Below are 24,223 nucleotides of genomic sequence, written 5' to 3' on the forward strand. Positions count from 1 at the left end.
CTCCCCTGCTCATGCTCTGTCTCTCTCTGTCTCAAAAATAAATAAAAACATTTAAAAAAAACTAAAAAATATAATATTTCTGAAGTTTGTTCAGACCCTAAAAACACTGTCACCTACTTCATGTGAAGGTCTCATGTTGCAGACTTGTTGAAGCTAATTTTGCAGATTCTGCATCATTTTGGAAGTGACCAACATTTAGGAAGGAGGAAAGCATTGTAGAGTTAAAATTGGCTGAATTATCTTTTTAATTAAATTATGTTTTAGAGAAGAATATTTATCCTCACCCTATGGTTTTGAACCACTTGCTAATGCTGCCTGTAAAAAGAATGGAGTATAAATACTTTTCACATCCACAGAGTTCTCTTCAGATATTTGAAGACACCTTTTCCTTTCCCTCCTAAGCCCCCTTATTTATTTATCAATAATCTCACTCTCCATCCACGTATCTATCTAGCCATTTATGCAGTTAACCCTTGTATGTCACCATGTTATATTCATTATAACTCACATACATATATATATTAACTCACTTCTCCTCAACAAAGCTGAGAGGTAAGTACTATTACAATTCCCATTTTATATAAGAGGGTACTGAGGCAAGAAAGACCAAGTAAATTGTCCAAAGTCACACAACTAGTAAGTGAAGGAGCCATTTTCAAACCCAGGCAATCAGATTTCATAGACTTTAGCTAAATATTCCAATCATTCAAACTTTCATCAAATGTATCATAGTTCCCAGAATATAAAATAATGGAGATGTCCTCCATTAGATGGCATTGAGCTTAAAATCTGGTGCCCAAAAGTTCTGAACCAAGTTCTTAGGAACCATATCTTAGGAAATGGTCTGACCAAATGGGGAAAACATAAAATTTTATCCATTATTCTAAGTGCTTTATCTTCATTGTCATCGTCATCATCCACATCAACACTGTTGAAGACTGATTTCATCTTTACCACGTCATACCGCAAAATATTGATACAAATTTAATCTGTGGTTCTTCAAATCCTGTAAGCTGGTTACTGACTGACTGTTGCGAGGACTGTTCGAGGCCTTGCATCCCCAGTATATTATGCAATGACTGGCAAAGAGTTAAGTCAACTATTTGTTGGCTGAAAATGACTGAAGTTCCCCTCCTCACTCCCCTTCCCCTATTGAACAACTATCTAGCAAAATCTTCTCATTTTGGAATTATATAGCAAACAAACCTAAACAGAGGACTTTACATTTATCTGTGTTAGATTTCAACTTTTTCGTTCTAGGGCCTTGATAAAGTCTGTCCATACCCATTTGATTCCTGATTTTATTATCTGGTCTGTTAGAATATTCTTTCCCTATAATCTGCCATCCAGCATTGCAAATTGTCACATCTTCTATATCTTCATCAAAGCTATTGATTTAAAATATTGACCAATGACAAAGCTTGTCAACATGCCCGGAAGACCACCATCTAGGCAGACTCTGATCAATCTTGCAAGATGTATTATTTTATCAAGATTTATTATATTAATTTGGTAGGCTTTATTAAAAAAATAATACAAAATTTGGTTACTTGCCATGCCTAGACTTTATTCAAGTGTGCTATCTCCCTAACTAAATTATAAGTTTCTCATCTATGGGGCCCACGCTCTTACGTCACCTCCCACGACATTCAGGGATGCATTTCGCACACAACAGATATTCACTAAATGATGAACAAATGAAATCAAATATTTTTGAGTATGGTCATGACTCATCTAACAAAGATTCTTCATTGGCAGGCTTTATATACAATTTCCTGGAACTATCTATTTTTAAAATATCTCCTATCACCAATCTAACTTCCCTTCGATTTAATAACTTTTGGCACTTCTTATTCATATGAAGTCCATATATAGGACATTTATAAATAAGAAAAGAAATCCCTTTTTCTGATTAAAAGTAACCTCTCCAGTCTATGGGAATACTTAATCACCCATCCAGCATGGCCTGGAGAGGAGACACTGCTGATGGTGGCATGAAAAAAGAATAAAGTAAAGCAACATCACCTGCCGTAATCATAATGCATTCACAAAATCAGTCATAGTATCTGCTTAGGTATTAATGCCAAGAAATATAAGTTTAACCTCTGTTTGGCCCTTAGGCAAAATTGATGCTGTATTAACATACTCCAGTATGAGCATTTTCATATCATTATATCAAATACTACATGACACTCTAATGCATAGCCAACAAAAATGAATTTCTGATAACACCAGGTCTAGTCAATGGAGCCTGGGAATAGTTCTCTTATCAAAATCCAGAGTTCTTAAGTGGGCTTATGATGCATCAAAGTCACTTATAATTAGAGGAAAATATCAGCAGTAACTATGGGATTCTTTCCAGTTATGGATTTCCTGGTGCTTGAATTAAGATTTCTTTGGCTCTAACATGAAGCAGACTAACACACTCAGACTATGTCTATCAATATTTCTGGGCTGGAGAGCTCACAGAATTCCAGGATTCTTGGTAAGCTGTCTGACTTCTTTACTGGCAGAGTCTTCTTCTATCGGAGTGAATTCGTTATTAAAAGATAACTGCTTATTTTTTGTAAAAGTAATCTTCCCTTTTCTACCCATGTAGTAGCTTTATGTTACGGAAAAACAAACAGAACAGGGGAATGGCAGTCACTGTCTTCAGACATGAATGAGTATGTGTTTATCTGTACTATTCTTTTGAAACTGAAAGCAAAGGATTCTAACCTAATTTTTCTTGTAATCTGACTGTTTTCCTCATTTGTCTGAGGCTTATTATGTGTATCTGTGGATGACTACTGTAATATTTTTAGCACTACTTATTAAAACTCATCTCTTGAAGTCTTGCTCAATATTGCTAATTAACTTCTTCATTACCATAAGCAGGCTGCCCCGCCACACTACTGTCATAAAATGTTTTAAATGAATAAACAAAATCATGGAATATAAACAATGATACAGCTGCTCATTGTTTATACAGCTCAGCAAATAATAGCCAAGTGCTGCAGACTGAATCAGGGAATATTATTCCTTCTCATTAATGGAAAGAAGAAAGGAATTTAGTACAGGCATGTCAAAATAAGAGAGTGCTCACAAATTCAGGATGCATCAGCATCGCATCTCTGCCTCCGGCACTCGTCGATACTCTGCCACATGATAACTATGCCCTGCTCATCCCATTTCAAAGAAAATATAATCAGTCCACTTGGAGGCTCAAAAGAATAGCTTCAGAATTTAAAAGAATCAATTCCATCGCATATTCATTCTTATTCATTTAAGATCTTGAGTACAGAGCTAGACCCAAAATTAAGAATTCAGCAAGTATTTGTGAATAGCACATTATATAAAAAAATTTTAGCTTTATTATGTAAATTAAGGAAATCTAAAAGCCCTCCAAATTATCTCAGAGCAAATAGATTTAGTATCTAAAATAAGTAATCACGATGACTAATATAGTGAAACAAGAAACTGATCCACCTTTTAGATTTTCCTTTCTCCTACAGTTTAGAAAAAAACCTACCTTTATGTGAGGCTTTAACATCATTTTATTGCTTTTACTATTTCACATTCTTTTAATTTTTTTAATGTTTATTTACTTTTGAGAGAAAGAGAGACAGAGCATGAGCAGGGGAGGGGCAGAGAGAGAGGGAGACCCAGAATCCAAAGCAGGCTCCAGGCTCTGAGTTGTCAGCACACAGCCCGACATGGGACTTGAACTCGTGAACCATGAGTTCATGACCTAAGCTGACGTCAGATGCTTAACAGACTGTGCCACCCAAGCACCCCTATTTCGCATTCCTTTAATTAGGGATAATAGCAGAATTACCTTACATCCTAATCAGAATACAGCCTAAACAAATAAATCAAACTTCACACAATGAGAACGAATTACTGCATTTTTAGCTTTAAATTGGGGGGAGAGTTGGCATAAAATTAATAGAATTAAAGGAAACTAAACAAAAGATCTTTAGAACAAAGAACTCCTGCTCACCCTAGCCACTAAGCCAAATATTTCCAGGGATAATTCTGATGATACGTATAAAAATAGGTGACAGGAAAATCTAACATAAAGAAAAGCTTCTCTTAAAAATAGTCGCTTCATTGGGGCGCCTGGGTGGCGCAGTCGGTTAAGCGTCCGACTTCAGCCAGGTCACGATCTCGCGGTCCGGGAGTTCGAGCCCCGCGTCAGGCTCTGGACTGATGGCTTGGAGCCTGGAGCCTGTTTCCGATTCTGTGTCTCCCTCTCTCTCTGCCCCTCCCCCGTTCATGCTCTGTCTCTCTCTGTCCCAAAAATAAATAAACGGTGAAAAAAAAAATTTAAAAAAAAAGAGTAAAAAATAGTCGCTTCATTAAGTGAGATAGCACCCCCATGCACAATTTTAATTGAAAAATGAAAAAGAGATACAAAATTTTGAGTATCCTTTAGCATATCAGAATATTTAATTCAACAGATTCATGTCTGAAAATGGCTTTTAAAGTTTAGAATCTTACTGGGTCAAAGCCACCAGATATTTCTGCCTTAAAGGAAAAAAGTCAGAGCAGCACGGGCTGGCCCAAAGGTTACACATCAGCCTGATTCAGGATGGGCACATTCTCTGCACTTACCCAGATCTCAGCTGGCAAAGCTGAGGGCCACTCACGGCAGCCCTGAACAGCCAGAATAAATGACCACAGTCAGAAAGAGTGATTAGAGTCAGGCAGCAGCACAGCATTTCCAAACCCCTCACACCTCTTCCTCTGTCCATGTTTAGGAAAGTCAGTGGAAATGGACAGAAGAAGAAACCATCATGTGCCACAGACTATGTGTTAGTACATGTGGAAAATTACAAACATAAATGAAAGGTTCGGAATTCTACCAACTCCTACTTTTGAATATGAAAGAAACCTTTGCCTTAAATTAAAATATAGAAGTGTGAGGTTCTGTTCATGGTGAGGATAGGATTCTACTGCTTACTACATTCCTTCAACTATAGTGACAGGACTAATTTATTTTGCTGCTCATTTTTCACTTGTTTTGTTTTGTTTTGCTTTCCCAACCCACAAACAGACCATGAGTGGTTGCAAAGCACTGCCTGATTGCCTAGAGTCTTACTGCTGTTCTCACCATGTTAATTTATTCCATCTATTCAAGGTGAAGATGAATGGCACCTTGCTTTTGCCAGGACAAGCTTGAGAGGGGACGTGTCCAGCCTGTGTCAGGCTGCTGTTCTTTTCTGTCAACCACACAGGTAGTAATTCTATGAGGACACAAAAGAGGCTCATTTAATAAAGCAAAGTGATACATTTTACTTCCAGAGTAGCCTTAGCCCCTTAGTTAGTATATATTTGCTCTACAGGTTCTTAATGCATTAAGACAATATTTGTGCTAAAATATAAATTCTGTTTAACCATTAGGGAATCTAGAGGAGTGATTCTTTTCCAAACCTAGAACCACCTCTAAAAAACCCTATCCCTGGGCCTCATTTCATATACTGAATCAATGATGGGGTGGGAAACAGACAGGAAACCTGCATTTTAACATGTTTCCCTCAGCAGTGAGTTATACGGCCTCTTTCCAGTAGTCATTAGATAAGAGATGGGGAAACACTTATATAAAGGTAATCAACAAAACAGTCACATAAATTCTAAAAAACAAAACAAAGCACCTGTTTAATATGTTTATTACACTCTATAGTATATACTAACCTTGTAGGGGTTATGGCACACGCAGTAATTTTCAAATTTAGCAGGTTGTTAAAAATAGATTACTGGGATTCATCTCCAGAGTTAACCTGGGATGCAATCTGACAATTTGCATCTGTGACAAGTTCCTTAGACCACACTTTGAGATCTATTACCCCATATAACTTAGGTTCAGTTACTTATAACTGATTTGCAGAGTGAAGTTTTATCATACAAAGAAATATAAAAAGAAGCTTCCAGTAAACCAAAATATTTAAACCCACTGATTACTAGAACAAAATTACTTGCCTCCCAAAATAATTACACAAAATTGTGATATAACATTCTAACACTTTCTCTACAATAATTTTTAATATCATTATACCATGAAAATAACTATTAGTGCTTTTCTCTCATCAAAAATATTCATTGAATAATCTTATTTTGAAAGCTAAAAGTCAATGTTCAAAGAACATACTTAAGTACCCTTTCCTAGGAAATATAAGGATGGGCATAAAAAGGGCATAGTTGTATACATAAAACAAATAATATTGACTCTTCCTGGTGGGTGAATTTACCTGTTTCACTGTCAAAGCTAAAAGAAAAAAGACTTGTCAATTCTGATTAGAATAGCTGACTCTCCTTTCATTCATATTCAGTGTTGGCATAGTTAAGCTATTAAAAAGAAATGACAGACTCAAAATGGAGTCACTTGTGCTAAACCCACATCACTAAACCAGGGTTTAATACTTAACCCAATTCCAATTTCAACTTTCTGTGGGCATGTAGTCTTAACCAGTTAGTCTAGAAGTTTCTAATTAGCACCAATAAAATAATCTGCCACATGGACCCTCTCTATCCCCCAAAGGAAGATGAGGTAAATTGTTCTTTCCTTAATCCTTCCCCTTCTAGCCTATAAAGCCTTCCATTTTGTACAGCTCCTAGTGCTCCTTTCTACTTCCTAGATGGCTTGCTGCCCAATTCATAAATTGTTCAATAAAACCAAGTAGATCTTAAAATATCACTTGAATGAATTTTTGTTGTTTAACAAAGCTTAGTTTTCTTTTTCTGTTTTGTTTTTCCTTTTTCAGTGTTTATTCTTATAAGCAACTGGTGAAAGCTGCTGGTTTTAACTGTTTAAAAGTCAAAATCACTAGACCAAATAATGTGATGAAACATTGGAACTATTTCTAAGGTCTCTGGAGAGATCAACCTACTCTGTTATTCCATATTTCTGTACGAGAGTAGATTCAATCTGGGTTACGTAGTTTTGTAGGGCTCTGTAACCAAGGGGTAGAGGCAAAGTTTCTAGGAATGTCCAAGAAGAACTACACGTTTTTCTTCTTTAGCAAAGAAAAAAAAAAGAAAATACCAAAAAAACTAACAATAGATTAGGTCTTCTCTCTTAGTTTTGCTCTGTCAGTACGACTTTGGCATTTTCTTATTTGTGTCCTAGTCACCAGGGGGTGCTAATTAGTTGAGAACTATCCTGACACAATTAGAAGGCCTTCTTACATTCCCTCATAGAATTCTAAATAGATTATCCATATTCTATTCATGTGGATCAGTTTTCAGAAATGTATTTCACTACTTGAAAGACTGAACATATTCACTAAAGAAATTTGGTAAAACCCAAAAAAGCTCAAACCTGAATAATTTAGAGCTTAACCACCACTAAAATTCTGAATTATATGCTTATTAAAATACATACTACTACTAGGACTGCTAAAAGTCTTGTCCTCATAAATCATTTTTAAAGCTTTTTATAGAAATTTTCAAATATAAACAGAAGTAGAAAAAAGTATACTGATCTAAATTCCAAATCATTTAAACCTGCTTAAAACAACAACAACATCAACAACTTTAGAAGTACATAATGAACATTTCTCATATTGAATATCCTTATACCATATAACCTCCTTAGTTGCCTTGTTAAGATATTTTAATAAAAGATATGATAATTATATGGAAGCTTAATTGGAAAGTAAAAGTCAATATATTCAAGAAGAATAGATGTATTGTTTAGGGGGAAAGTTCTCAGAGAAAAAAAATACACAGAAATAACTATGGGACTCTGTTAATATAGAAGAGTTGCATCACAGATACATTTAACTGACATTAATTCAAGAAGTTATGTTAGGCAATTAAAATACTATAAAATATACTTTGTAAATGTACTTTTTAGTATGTAGAATATACACTGCATAATAATATGTCATATTATATCTGTACTCTATAGGGATATGTATGTTAAAGATTCACTGTATTTTATAAACTATAAAGGAGTTTCAAAAATCAATTGCTTCTCTTTAATTTTTACTTTCATACTTTAATGTATAATGCAACTTCACTAGATTAATATTTTTATATTCTTTATGTGAATTTTGTCTTGAAGTTCAACATTTTATGGCACATCTCTTTTGATTGGTTTATCTTTTTCATTAAACCAGAGAACTAAAACCCTCATCTTCATTCATATATAAATCTTCCTGTTCACTGTTTGGGTTAGACAATTTTAGATTTTCATGCTTACAAAAATGGGTACTTGAACCTGCGTTGTGGTATTTTAAATTCCTAACTCTGGAACATGTTCAGGAGTCCTGTTCATCCACTGACATACTCCGCCATGTTCCTAAAAACTTAAAAAATATGGTCATACTAAAAGCTATCATGGGAATCCAGAATGCATGGCAAGTTAACACATTCATATTTAGGAAAAAAAAAATCAGTGAAGGTGATATAAAAATAATTTTGAAGAAATTAAATTCTCAAGAATTGCTCAATACATTCAATAGTTGCAACACATGATAGCTACTATGGGTCATGCTTGATTAAAATTCCAGAGTAAAAATTTACTTTTCTGACAAGAGAGGGCTTCTTTTACTAAAAGTGTAATGATTTCAAAGAAGGAGGTAAAGGATGTTGGTGCTCTGGGGAAATTATAATCCTGGCTTCTTTGAGTTATTAAAGCGACATGGGGCTATATGACTAGAAAGGGGAAATGCCACTTGAAGATTTTTTCTGACTTACCATTTCATAGGTACCAACAGTTGATTTGATGTATCAGGTTCTAAGGGAGGAGTGATCACATTACCTGGTCAGTGTGGATGGTAGTGGGACTCTGCCATCCACACTGACCAGGGCTTTTAAAGTCTCTGGTGCCAGCCAGATAGCTGTCACATTCATGCCTTCTATTCCAGTTGCTTATTATACACCTGTGCAACTGCACGCAAGCTTCTCTGTCACCCTTTCCTACCATGCCCTGTACCCTTACATGGAATGAGGGACGGTCTGGTATAATCCACTTTTATGTTATTTTATACGGCGCTATAATGAGCACCTTTGTACAAGCCTGTCTTCATATAAGTATGAAAGTTTCTCTAGGGAGGAAACCTAGAAATAGATATGTTAACATACAAAATAAGCCTATCATTTAAATAAGGGTTTTACCAGATATTGCCAAGATGCTCTCCAAAATGGTTATGACAATTTACATTCCAACCATAGAGGTATAAGCATTCCATACTTGGTCCTTTATTTTATCTTTAACCACTTAAGGTAATTAAATCAATCTTGGAAATAGCTTTTTAACATTTTTAAAGGCATGTTCTTTCATCACCTTCCCTTTGAGAAAAGGGAACTCATTCATTTCCTGCCCATTTAGAAAAATTTTCATGTTTATTTTATTTTTGAGAGAAAGAGAGAGAGACAGAGAGACAGAGCATGAACAAGGGAGGGGCAGAGAGACAGAGGGAGAATCTGAAGCAGGCTCCCGGCTCTGAGATGTCAGCACAGAGCCCTACGCGGGACTAGAACTCATGAACCGTGAGATCATAACCTGACCTGAAGTCGGACTTTTAACCAACCGTGCCACCCAGAAGCCCCTCTTGTCCATTCATTTTTAGGAAACAAAAAATATTTATTTCCCTTTTATTTCTCTCTTCCCTAACTTCTTTCTTCCTTCATTTTGCTTTTCACCATTTTGCCAATCTTACTTATAGAAAACATAAAAGTTGTGCTAGCCATACATCTAAATGATAAAAATTGAAATAATAATATATGTTAACTAGAATTAAATCTAATAAAAAATAAATCTAATAAAATAAAAATAAATCTAATAAAAATGTAATAAAAATCTAATTAAATCTAATAAAAGCCCAAATCTCCACGTGGACCTTCTAATTGCTCAGAATTTCTGCAAAAATTTCTAATTCTTCCAATATTCCAATAATTACATCTGTTTCCTCAAGCATTTCCAAGAACACACATACATATCTCCCACACCATATCCATGCACCATTATATCACATTTTATTGGATACTTGTGTGCATTATAATTTTTTCCATTGTAAATATAAGACGTTGTGGCTCCATGATTCAGTCAAATAAACCTGAGCTTCTTTGAAATCTACATTACAGGATTCCCTGGCCAGGTGACTATGTTTCTGAGACTTAGTTTCCTCACCTGTACCTCAGACCATTTTTTTAAGGGCGAAAGTGTGTGTGTGAAACCTAGTGCAATTTGGTGGGGATGACAGTCCCCTACGGTACCAGTTGCTGTCTCTTGTCCTTACTCTAACTGAAGGTCAGTGCGTCCTTGCTGCCTTGCATTTCTACTTCAGCTTAGCTGCTTTACTTACCTTCTAGTACATGTATATTGCCTCCCTGCCTTCTGCCTTGCTCCTTAGCTTTGGTACCTGTATTCCTTTCAATCACTGCCAGATGCTAAAGGACATAGCAAAAAGTCAGACAGACTAGGATTCTAACCGCAACCCTGGACCATGTATGTGATGTTCGTGTTATTGCCCTTCTCTGACCCTCAATCTCTTCATCTGGAAATGAAGATGGTGCTTTCTTTGCATGATTTTTGTTTGGGTTACATTTGATAATTTAAGTAAATGGCAAGAAAAGAGAACATTCAGTAAATAGTAGGTGATGCTACTATTTTTTTGACACCCCCTTTTCGATTTCTTTTAATTTGTTTTTAATATTCTGTAATCTCTGTGAGGATAGGGTCATAGTTCATAGTTGTAGCCACAGAGCATAGCACAATGCCTGGCCTCAACTATACTTAAAGACCTGTTTCCTGAGGGAGAGGCTGGGAGGGAAGGAAGGAAGGAAGGAAGGAAGGAAGGAAGGAAGGAAGGAAAGAAGCGCCAATCAATTATTGGTCTTCTGACTTAAACCCAGTTTTGACCTCCTGCTTCTGCTTTCTACAGCAGGTCAGATTTTGTGGATGAATTTCATCTCTGGCTTTTTCTTAGTATTTCCAATTCCACTTTCAAGCTTCCTTTCCCCAAACGATTACCACTTATGTCTCTTGGTGGGCTTCTCTATAAAATATAAAACTCTAAATATTTTGTTTAATATGTAAATATGTCTGCTATATGGCAATCTTATTATAGATTTTGAAAAGTTTACTGTTTTAAAAATCAGTCCATTTTATATTTCTATTAAATACAGGTTTCCAAATAAAAGTGCCATTTTCTTTTTTTCTTAAAGGAAAAAGTTTCTTCAAAGACATTTCTTATCTTTTCAAAAAAACAGCATAAAAGATCATTTTAAGTCATGAAATCAACCAATACCTAACACTTCGTTCATGCTTGTGTATTTTTGGTAGAATTGTTTTTTCTAACATTATTTCTAAAAATCTAAATTTTAAGGCTAAAATATTTCCATCACAAGACACTTTGGAGAGAAAGGACTGGATAATTTTAATTTGTATCTTACCTGAGATATGTGGATGCAAAAAGTTTGCCCATGAATTTGTACTACTGAAGAGAATAACGAGAAACAGTCAGAGTTCTTATTAAGCAAATAAAAGGGAAATGTTCTCCACTTGTTTTCAGGAAAATCTGACATGTTTCTTTCCAAAAATTATATAGCATATATTTTACCTATCATTTATGTATCTTAAATTATTTGGTCATTAATCACTATAATTTGAGAATTAGGCTTCCTGATGGAAAAGCCATTAACAAGGAAATACCTTGGTCCTTATATTCGTACTTTTGATTGTCACTCTATTCTCAAGTACTTGAACATTATCTAAAATTTGAAAACAATACAAAACAAAACAAAACACAAAGAAATAAAGCAAATGTCAGACTTCGCTTTATAACAAAATCAATTCTCATTTATCCGTGGCACTGTGGACGGAAGCAGAGCATTCTGAAGCGGAACCTTTGGATACTCAGAAATCTCATTTTAGTCACTATCACCAACCCTGAGGAGATGTGCTAATAACGAAACTATTTCACTTCCACCTGTCTGCCCTCTGCTGGACGTGCTAACGAGCAGTGAAATGGCTACAGAAGGGACAGCTGGTGTGAGTGGGAAGCTTATTCACAAGTCATCTTTTTATGACTGTGTGTTACATGGAGAAATGATTTTGATTACACTTCTAATAATGCTACATTTATCAGGGACATCACTCTGTAGGGAAAAAAATATAATAAGTTAGTATCATCTGTGAACCTTTTTATCCTCGGCATCTTATCTTCTACACATCAGATTAATGGCTAACACTGGACTCATCGGCTGTAGAAAGGCAGGTCAAGTTTTGCTTTGTACAGGACTGTGATTTGATATTCAGAGCCTGAGAAGCAAAAGGTGCCATTCTGAAAGGGTTTAACCTTCAATTATGAAGACAGAAAAATACAAGAAAAGTAAAAACAAACACAAGAGAATTCGGCTGGTGTGAAACGGCAGCGGAATAGCTCTTGCAAATTTTGCAAGTTTTGGCTGTGCTCCCTGAAAAATCACCAGCAGCAACGCCCTTCAGGCAGCAGCTGTCACTACAGGCAATGAAGCAGCATTGAGAGGAAGAAGGGGGGCTCCTCTGCAGACAGGGAAACAGCTGATGCATAAAAATACAGACTGGGATGAAATTAGCAACAAGTAGCTGACTATTTTTTCTTTTTGTAAAGTTCACTCAGTTACTAAGATAGATGTAAATTAAACTTTAGAGACAATGTGGCATCTCAAGTGGAACTGTGAAGTAATCATAACCCAGAGGCTCAGGACAAGTTTGATTTAAGATCACACTACTTTCAGGCTCTGTTTTGTGATTAGGGTGCATCATATTTAACTAAACCGTTCAGGAAGCGAATTCAGCTACCTATTAAACACGTGACAGTTTCAAAATGCTCAAGATTCTCTGCCCAGCACTCACATTACTCAGCTGTCAAAGTAAAGGGCTCAGATATATGATGTGAAAATTACATTTTAACGAGGTGTCATGTGTGTTTAAAGTTCTTATTCATCACTACATAGTCACAGCTTTTACTGGAGACGCAAATGCACCTAATTAGCATATTATAAGGACAGAAGGTTCACCTTATCTGCATTGTTAAACTGTTATGTGTAGGCTTTTTGTTGCTGTTTTAGATTCTATTATCCTCAGCATATATAAGAATGGATACATTTACATAATCTGAAATGGCTTTCAAGAAAATATGGATTGTGTTAGGGAAGCAGAAGAACAGGCATAAGACAGTAACTACATGTCTTTATTGTTCTGTCGTTCATACTGATTGTTTGATGTGTTTCACTAAATCTCAACCAGTAGACTTTGAGATGTGTTAGGCATGCTGATTTTAGGAAATTTTTGGAAGTGAGCTTCTCTGCCTATTCTTACTATCAACCTAAATCTACTCCCTCCTTCTTTAGTAGAAAATACTGGAAAACATCTGTATATTTGACAAGGGAAGTACAGATGTTCTGTGGACAGTTTAGAAGCAAACTGGAAAAGCCAACAAAAAGGTCCCACGTTCCACTGCCAGTCATTAATGAATAATGGACTCAGCACAAGGCGGTTTGTGACAAAGAACTAAAGAGTTAAAGTCAGTCTATATGTCACTTATAACAGCTAAAGGGAAGTGATGCCACTGATTCCCCCACACTGCATGTATCAGGATTCAGGTAGTTCTAGAATTATTTATAATGCCAACCTGAGAATCATTCATATAACCTGTGAAACAGCTTAGTATTGTTTGGAGGGTTTTAATGTCTATCTTACAAAACAGCTAACTGAAAGCAGTGAAGAATGTATAGTTCATATTGAATTTTATAAGATAGGAAGGATAAAGGCTTAGTTAAAAGTGCATCTGAAGAAATTTCTATATCTGATAGCTCTAGGTTTGGTTTTCTGCTCAGAAAAGAACAGAGAAAGCACTTTTGCATTCACTTGTGCATTTACTTTATACTCAGGTGCTAATGCTTACAAGCATTACTGATACAGGTGCCCCGAACTGATTCAGCTGTTCAGACAAAATGTATTTTGAACAGAGCATGATTATTACTCATTTCTGAATATGCCACACGTTCCATTTTCTCTGAGTTGAAGAAAATCCTGGAACTCGTCAACTGAAAAAATTGAGAATACGTTCTGAATGTGAAAGTCATTGAACAGTTGCTCACTTTCTTCCCTCTTCTAAGACTAGTGACTTTAATTTCTTCTAATTACTTCTGAAAGAAAGCGCATTAGGTGTTAATGTGCTTTGGCACTTCTCCTTAACACCTGCTCAACTTCCTTTAGGTTACCAAAGCTCAATATAATCTTCGGGAAGAAGGGAAGAAGCTGGGTGCAGGTGGTGGGGGTGGGGAATAACTGGGATGACTCATAAAACTTCTAGATTATAGGAGAGTGCGGCAAAGAGTGAAGATGACAACCTGAGAGGCATATGTGCAATTTTTCCTTTTTAAGTCTATTTAGAGAGAGACAGAGAGAGAGAGAGAATCTATGCGAAGGGCACAGAAAAAGGGAGAGAGAGAATCCCAAGTGGGCTCTGAGCGGTCAGTGCAGAGCCCCAACCAGGGCTCGAACCTACCAACGGGTGATCATGACCTGAGCTGAAATCAAGAGCCAGACACTTCACTGAGCCAGCCAGGCGCCCCTGCATACATGTAATCTTTTTTTTTTTAATTTTTTAATGTTTATATTTGAGGGACAGAGAGTGCATGAATGGGAGAGGGCAGAGAGAGAGGGAGACACAGAATCTGAAGCAGGCTCCAGGCTCTGAGCTGTCAGCACAGAGCCCGACGCAGGGCTCGAACTTGCAGACCATGAGATCATGACCTGAGCCGAAGTCGGAGGCTTAACTGACTGAGCCACCCAGACACCCCATGCATACATGTAATCTAATTAAACAAATTTTAGGACTAATATTCTTATTTTCATAATATTCTGAATATTAATATGTATCTTAATGCATTCTTGTATTTCCTAAATCATTCAACAAATCTTGGCAGAGCACCCACTATTTATTTACCAGCACTCTATAAAGACCTGTAAACCAAACTGACTGAAGCTGTATCAGCAAGATTATTTCAATGTGAATCAAAATCTCATTAGTTCTGGAACAAAAGCTTTTTATAAGATGGAAATTCTTTGCATTTGTATGTTCTTTACCATTTGAGGCAGAACTCTATTATTAAAAATTGTTTTTACAAAATGTGCAGGTATAAATTATGTGAATAGCAATATGAATAAATATGGACTCATTTTCCACTACATTCATGCTGGAAAACTACAGAAAATGCTGGCAAACTTGCATTAATATAATGCAGAATAAATGATGGCAGTTTTGAAAATGTTTTTAGGCAGAAAGGAGAACAAGTTTGAAGCATTTTAAAACTTTGTCCAGAAGAATAGGCCCACTAAAGCACTTTTCAAGGAGAAACTTTGCTTAAAATTAACAACTGAGCATTTGAAAGACAAGTTTAAAAAATAAAATTAATTAATTTAAATGGCTATGGTTGAAAACAACCTGTTTCACCTACCACCATTCCCAGGATGGTTTCATTTGAAAAAGAATACAAACAAATGTCCCTAACAAAAGGCAGCGGGATTAGCCCTTTGAGAATGGGTGCTGGGAAAAGTAAGGGAGCAAAGTGAAATGATTTCTGAAGCTACTTTTTAGGATATTTCTGAGATACCATTTTCCTTGATATTCTTCCTTAAAGTTTACCATTTCAAAATTTTAAAAAGGACTCTTGTTAAAAAAGAAAATGCATCTGATTTCATGGTTGAAGAACAGATACAACTTTTTAGAGCACACATCTACAGCAATCTTACAGTGAAAAGGACAGATTAGATTTGCATCTAGAGAGTGCCTGGCCTGTGGGGATACTGAGGTCGCTTCCACCAGAGGAACAAATCTGGCGACACAGCCTCAGGAAACACACTTTCCACGACAAGTGTCACAGGAGGGAACATGAATCTGGAGTTGAGCTGCCCTTCAATCACTGGGCAGGTTTTGAGTAATATGAGTTATAGTGACTTAGTTTCCTCATTTAGAAAATGTGGCTGGAAATGATTTTTGTAGGGTTGGTGTGCAGCTGTTTGATTGTTATTGCATAGATCGTCTCATTAAAATCTAACAATAATTTCCTGAGGTAGGTGTTATTTTTTCCATGTTACAGTTGAGAAAACCCAGACCAAGAGGCTGAGCAATGTGTCCACAGTCAACACCACAGGCAGAATTCAAGCCCAAGTCCTTCAGACTCCCAGGCTTTTACAGAGCTGCATGCTACTTGTGTGGACATTTCACCCAAGGATTGCTATATATACAAGAGGAACATGTTTGCCCCTTAAGTTCTAATACCCAGATCTTTCAATGTATAGAAAAGTGATATTTAGTAGAAGTAGAGCACAGATACCCCTTTGCATAAAAGCTTCAGAAGTGTGAATTTTCATTGATTTAGAGTAAAAATAGCCTGCTTCCAACAGATGGCAACGGCAAACACGCTTCAGATTACAAACTCAGAATTAGACTTCTTGACCCTAACATATTCATGGGAAGTTGGCTTCTGTACATAAACATGTAAGAAGATCCACAGTAAGAATTTACTACAGGCAATTTCTTTGAAAAATGTCAGCCTAATTTACTAAAGAAAAACACCCACCTGAAACTGTCTGTGAGGAGTAAGACAAACAGCTTCTATCAATGCTAATTGAAATTCTCACATCCACACCGACGATGCATAAAATTTACTTCTAACAGTTATTCTTTCACCTTTAAACTGCAGTAAGTCCACACCAAAATACTAGCTTTTCAATCTCAGCATTCATGCATGGAAATTGATAATATTTCTTGCGATTATATTTACAAATTTAATACAGATGAAATCATACTCGTTGCAAAACAGACAAGGTCTTCATAGATGGAATCTTACTCACTGCAAATCAGACAAGGCCTTTATTGTCTTATAAAAAGAGAGAAAACTGAGTCTCCTGGCATAAGTTAGGAATTTGTTTCAGAAGCTAAACTTTATCATTTCTCAATGTTTACCACTTTAGTATCATCCTTTTAACAAACCTGAATACTAGTACGTTTGGGCAAAATAGTTCATATTTTAACTCCCATAAAGAGATAGACACATAACATCAAATGAAATAGTGTACTTTTCCTTATGTCCACAATTACAAAGACTTATCCTATATATGTATACACACATATGAGTTTATTACTGTATATTAGAAAAATCTTTGTGTCATACATCTAAAATGAGACTATGGTATCACCTTGCTCTTTAAGGATAATTTAGAAAGCTAAGAATTTGCTTCAATTCATCAAATCTAAATCTAGAATGCTAATTAAATATAACCTATTCATTATTCTATATAAAATAATGTATAATCTTTTCTATAAATAAAATTTGAAGTATGTTACCATCCCTTCTTCACTGATTAACAACAAAATATGAATTATTATTTCTTTGATGGCAATTAGAAATTACGTCTTAATGTAATTTAAACGTCAGAAAAGGCTAAGAACCACACAGAGAGTTTTCACTAACAAGATATAAATTTTAATTCAAGAATATCACAGCTATGAAAAAAATATTTTCTCAGAGTACTGCAGATGGTTGATTCTTGCTTAGGTTTTCAACTGAAGGGTGTCTTGAATTGAAAAAAAAACTTACCTATACAGGGGTGAGCCAGGTACTGTACTAGGTCTAGGAGATTTTTTGAGGACTTAGTAAGGAGAAGTTGCTTTTGTTGCTATTGCATATTTAGGCTTCTCCTTCCATAAGAGGTAGTTCAATATAATACCAGCATTGCTGGCCATGGAAAGAACTGCTGTCACTCTGACCAAGGCCTTTCAGATTAGAGAAAAGGCCAACTAATTTTTCATTCTATCAGAATAAGAAGTGGAAAGCTATTCATTCATTCATTCATTCATTCATCCACTTAATCAACAAAGAGTTACTAACCCTTTATTTTATATATGCCACATATATACTAGTGTCTGATAAGCAGAAATAATGGCCACATTATATATGTATATACATATATATATGTATATACATACACACACACACACATATATATATATACATATATATATATACACTCTCTGGGAGTGTATATATGTATATATATATATGTGTGTATATATATATATGTGTATATATATACATATATATATATATATATATACACATATATATATATATAAAGGGTGGGTAAAGGTCACTGGCCATATGGAACTTAGAATCTATTTGTGTAAGAAGATATGTATATAATGAAATAGTTAGGAAGCAGAATGGCATGCTAGTAAAAGCATGGTAAAAGCAATGCAGAAAATAAGTAATATTAACATGTAAGCACTGAAAGAATATAATCTATGAACTGCTATATTACTATCAAAATTCAGATACCTATACCTTAGTTTTCCATTACACTTTATCATGAAGAAGAGCATTATTGGTAGTTAAAATAATTGAATCTCTAAACTAAGATAATTCTTTTCAGCTATATAAATAAAAGTTTAAGATAATAGAGCAATTTGTCACAATCTTTAGACGATATTAAAAGGAAACAGTATGTCCTAGAGAGGAAAAAAACAATTTCAAATAATTGAAATTAAAAACTATTTGTGGTATGTTCAAAATAGTGTTTTGCTTTGCTGTTTCTTACAAAATTGAGGTCTGTTTTTTCCTCTATTTACCAGTTATAAACATTTTTCTGTATACGTCCAATTAGGTACACTCAGACATATCTACACTCGAACTGACAATGTTCCCAATAGGAGTGGTCATATACAAAGCTGTCTGCAAAGTGAATATATTGGCGTAGGGCTCCCGAAGCATCATATCAAGGCAGCCCTTGACATTTTTCCAAGTGGAGAGGGCATGTCACAATTAATTAGACAGGATGGCATTCTATTTTAGCAAAGATTTTGTGCACTTCCCTACACAAAGAGCTAACCAGCTGATAATAAAAATGTCCTTCAAAGAAGGGCTTAAGATTGGAGACTAAGCTACACAAAGAAGAGAAAGTTTCTTATACCTTTTTTTTTAACAGCTGAAAGTGATTAATGACAACATTTTTAGACGAAAAGACAATGAACAATTTGCAGGTACATAGGCCAGAAGGAAGACAATAAAGGTAGTCTAATCATATGTACAAGAAACTTATTGAAAACAAACTCTAAATATTTCCCCCTTGAGTATCATCAAAAGTCGAACTTACCTGATCGACTATCCAGAGGTCCAAAATCCAAAGAGTATTTCACGACGTGATAGTTGTTCCAAACATAAAGAAGGTTGTCCCTGGGGTTGTAATCCACAGCCGCTATGTACTGGTATGAATTGGGAAATGGTACATCCACCAAACTATCCTTACTTTGGTCAGTGTTATAAATGTAGTCAATCTTATTCCCTGTGGCCTCATTGTCATCATCCTCATATACAGATTTGACCACATACAGAATCCCGCAAATCATAAATGCGTTGGAAGCTGATCTTTTATCATATGCAGTATCCCATGTCCCTTCAATCCGTAGAGTATAAGGGTTCAATTGACTAATGACAATTTTACCATTGTTTTGTTCTGTTGCATAGATCACCCAGAGCCCATTTTCATCCACTGCCAGGTCTATGTCAGATTTGCCTCCCCATCGGTAAGGAGAGGTATCATGGTAATTGGCATTTGCTATGATAGCCTCTCCACTCTTTATCCTAGTCCGCAAATCAAACTTTACTATGTTCCTGGTGCGTTCTTTGTTGAAAAACAAAGCTCCATCATACACTACAAATCCTGTGCCATCCACCCTGTGAGGGAGCTTGTAGGTTGTAGTTGGCCTTCCAGCAATGAAGTCATCCTTGGATGAGTATTCAGTCAGGGTATCAGTTCTGTAGGGAGTCCAGGGCATATAATAAATCTTGTCAGAAGCCTGCAGAGGGTCTTTGCACCATGCCCCAGACTGGTGGTCAGATTCAAACAAATGTTCACTCTGGTATACTCCTTTTAGTAGTCCAGGGCAAAGAAAAACTGTTGGAAGGGAAAGAGTTAAAATAAGAAATATATTAATTTTAATATTGTTACATATTCTTAGTTTTTACCAAATGGACTGTACTTCTAACAAGAGATACCCACCACCACTTAATTATTTTGCTGCATTCTTCTGAGTATGCAAACCGTCTTACATATTGATTTTGACTTTTGTTCAAAATCATTTTGATTTCATCTGCTGAAAAATGTGGCCTCTCCATGAGTAGTTGTGTTTTCCTTTGATTTTTACCTTTGTAAACATGTTATACAATATTTTTGGATATACATATATAGATGTGATGTATGTCTATGTATTTTACAAATACAAAGGTGTATATAGAATATTTTTACTTATCTTATTTGGAAATTAAATATATGTATATTGATTTCACTCTGATATTAGCCATTCAATAATTTATCATTAAGAAATAAATATAAATCCAATAGTAAATAAGTATAATAATAAAGGAAAAGCAAAGCCCTGTAGTACAGGCCACTGAATCTTCTAGCAAAAAAACTCTTAAAGCTTCTATAGCACACACAGAGCATGCAACCCATACAATTAAAAATGAGTGATGGATGGATACTGGGAGGAAAAAGAGAAAGGAAGAAAAAGAAAGGAAAGAAGGAATAAGAAGAAAAGATGAAAGGTTACAGAGAAGAACCCAAGATCTAGATTTTAATCAGTTAAAAATGTCCTGTTAAATACAGTAGTATTGGAACTTAAAAACATGTACCTTTTACTGTTACATGAGAAGAACATTAAAAAACAAGATTACTTGCTACAATATTTTGCTGCTCATACTTCAGATCGAAAATGGGCAGGAATTATCTGATTCATTTGATTTTTAGTATGATTCAGTAGCGCATTCTGTGAATAGTGGTAAGAAGTTTTGGCTGGCTTGTAATGAAGGGACCATAAAGCAATGTTTCCCAGAGAGTGGTCCTTGAAGCACCTGTTTCAAGTGGATATTACACAGAAAGAAAACAGGGATCCTTAGCCATATGTTTAAGAAATATCATATTAAATAGAATTGTGGCAGAGACTTGAATAACTTTAGTGCATTAGCGAATCTCCAAGGCAGAAGTGAGGGGGGGTGAGCAAATTTCACAAACTAATCTGATCGTGGAGCCCCCTTCCACAGAACCTGTTTAAAGTGTAGTGTTCTGTTGAACCTGCTATGGGAAACACTGCTCTAGTATTTTTTGCAAAGAAAACACACTGAAAAATAATCATGCAGTCCACTGTTATGTTTGAAGTGATTAGAACTGTATTGGATAGAGCAATTAAGAAAGCATAAGGAATTTGGATGTTGACCCATGTTTTAATGATTAAAGTATTATTCTCTTGTTATTAGTGATTAGGTGTTCAACAGCAACTATAAGGCTGGATCCAATGGAAAACAATCTAAGATAAAACTCAGCTAGGATGTGCAGGTTATTAAAAGGAAAGTATATTATTAAAGTGCCCAAAGTTTTACTTTTGTAGAAATGAAAAGTTTCAGGGCAAAGTTGGCTACCAAAATCTTCCATAGCAAAGATAGAGGGCCATCATCAATTTATACTCAATAATAAAGTTGATGATTAGAAGAATTTCACAGGATTCTAATATGATGGCTATAATTATAAAGAATTGGATAGGCATTGTGTCACCATTGCATATAAACTTTAGGTTTGTTAATAATCAGCCCATGGTAACTAAATTAATTTATTATAAGGCATTTCAGAAAACTATCTCCCCTTTTCCCCAAGTAGTTAAAAATTAAAGGAATGGGGAAAATCACACCAGAGCTATGGAAAATTATCTAGTAGAGAAATAAAAACAGATCTAAAGTATTCACTATCCATCACCGTCTACCGGATTTCTAACTACTTATTTAAAAGTAAAGAGGAAGAAAATGCACGGTTGAAATTTTTACATGATTAAACTGTTTTAGGATAAAAGGATCAAACCAGCACTGGTCATCACAACAGATTAAAGTGAAGTTGAGCAGCAGAAGTAGTAAATAAATTTTCATAAAATCGATAAGAATTAATACAAAATTATTTTAACTAAATGTTAAACTGTTAAATAACTTAGCCTATAAATAGTATATAATTTATGAAAGGTATTTAATTACCTTTTTGTTCCACTTCTATTGGAGAGAGAGAAGTACAGAGAGAAAGGAGAAAAGAGAATAGATTAATGGTACGGTATTGGCCAAGCACTTTTTATTCACCTCTTCCAAACTGAAAGTTAATAATTTATTTCATTCACACTTGCTTTTTGAACATAATGTTTTTTTAAAAAAAAAAACATTTCCCTAGTAAAATTATTTGTTAAAAAAGCAACCATATTATAAACTTAAAAAAATATAGTACAGACTTGGAAAATGTAAGGCAAAAGTTAATCAAGCTAAGATTGAAAAAAACAAAAAACAAAAAACAAAAAAACACAACATACAATTCCAAACTATAGACATAGGAAATTAAGATTCATAATAAGAACACCAATATTTCCCTTTTAAAGTTCGGAAGGTAATTATACATATAAAGCTTTCAAATAGTTTGACTTGCCTCATTTATAAAATATTATAGTTTATATCACCATTTAACATAATAGTCTTGCTTTTTACCCATCTCAAGGATTGATCTCTTCAGAAGAAACTACTCTGTAACTTGTTTCATAAGGCCTAAGATTTTCCATGTCAGTTTTATGAGAAATAAACCTCATGTGGTACACATTAACACGGAATTCCCTCACACTAAATAAAGGATTCAGAATCTTTATTGAAGAAACTTCTCTCCCTCCCACTCATCAATATTTGATATTATGGAAAAATATCTTTCAGAAAAATCTGTTATCAGAGGGTTGACATAAATCATGAGCCACCTGTTCTGGCCTTTTCTGAAATTCTTAACTGAATCAACATACACTTGTAAGAATAAATTCAGATCCTCAACCGTGTTATGGCTATGCATCTTTCAAATTAGATCCCATTATTATTTTTAAGGTACTGACCAATTCAGGTCAGGGAAAATTCTGGGAAATTGTAGCATTCATGTAACTGATCAAGCAGCATCTTGTTTATCTTATGAACATTTCTCTCATTAGAGACAATTTGCCCAAATCACAAAAAGAAGAAAAAAGGACCAACAAAAAACAAGAGGAAGAGTTGGAGGGGGAGTGGGTTCATAACGCAAACTTAAAAATCACAGATTGCAAATGATAGAAGTCTAAAAAACTTTCAACAGAATGGATAAACCAAAATAGTATTGCACAATAAATAAAACTCTAAGGAAGTTTCAAAACACAGGAGAAATACTGTTTGGGTAACTGCATTTAGGTGAGATTTTGTGCTTTGACCTAAGCTGTTGTCTTCTGTTGTCAAAATCACATTCATTTCTCCCCATTCACTTTTTTGAAAGCTCAATGTTACATGTGTTAGAACGCAAAGCTAGTATATGCCAAAAGTTATGCTTAAGAAGTTGCAAATGTAGTTTTTTAAAAAGATTCCTTATCTCATTAATATACAAATCTTATTTTAATAGCATTTCTAGGACTCTTTTAGCAATTCTATACTCTTACAATTTATCATTATGTTCAATCTTTATTGAGTGACTACAGTGTTCATTGGACTATATGCCTCACTACGTATCAGTTAAACTCTTAAGACATGCACTTCATGCTCTGACTAGAATACTAACAAATTTGGGTTCAGACTGACAACTAGAAGAAGCATAACTAAGCACCTTAAGAAAATATTCAATCAATAGTCTCAAAAGTTTGGACTCAAGGCACATTACAATGAAAATGGAGGTTGGAAGTGGGAAGTCACACTAAAGTTGACATTTTTTTCAACAACTAGGTTACAAAAGAATTTCTAGAACTAATTTTGTTCCTTGAAATACATCTAAATATATATCCTTTTGAGAACTGTATATAGAAGGTTTATATTCTGAAACATCAAATGTATACTCATACAACTTGAGTTTTATTTTACATAAAACTCTTCATATTATTCTAAAGCACAGTTACCCTAACTTCTTGGCAACTAGTATTTCTCTTTTCAACAACTACTAAATGAGGAAGGTGGGATATGTGATCAAAAGTATTGATATTTGTTACTCTCATCGCTTCTCTGCCTTTTGGTTAAGATCAAGTGATATTTGTTATCCTGTAAATACTATCTTACAATTTAATGGATATTGTTATTATTTTTAAAAATTTTACTGGTTATTTATTTCTGAGAGAGAGACAGAGTATGAGTGAGGGAGAAGGCAGAGAGAGATGGAGACACAGAATCTGAA

The 24,223-nt window shown here is 35.0% G+C and overlaps 1 protein-coding gene across 12 annotated transcripts in view; it reads right to left on the reverse strand.

Moving 5' to 3' along the window:
• Positions 1–24,223, reverse strand: part of ADGRL3 (adhesion G protein-coupled receptor L3) — an 828,952-nt gene that overhangs the window by 269,613 nt on the left and 535,116 nt on the right. For 10 of the 12 annotated variants that reach the window (XR_007151634.1, XM_047856547.1, XM_047856546.1 and 7 more), the window contains 2 exons: positions 22,054–22,068; positions 19,133–19,933 (listed from right to left, as the gene is read on the reverse strand). Coding sequence is in view for 11 of the 12 variants with exons in the window: in XM_047856547.1 (XP_047712503.1) it covers positions 19,133–19,933; positions 22,054–22,068 (816 nt within the window). In the remaining variant the exon portion in view is untranslated. The remainder of the gene's footprint in view (positions 1–19,132; positions 19,934–22,053; positions 22,069–24,223) is intronic. The other 2 variants (XM_047856545.1, XM_047856542.1) reach the window with 1 other exon arrangement.

This window comes from Prionailurus viverrinus, chromosome B1 (genome assembly GCF_022837055.1).
Source record: "Prionailurus viverrinus isolate Anna chromosome B1, UM_Priviv_1.0, whole genome shotgun sequence".
Lineage (NCBI taxonomy): Eukaryota > Metazoa > Chordata > Mammalia > Carnivora > Felidae > Prionailurus > Prionailurus viverrinus.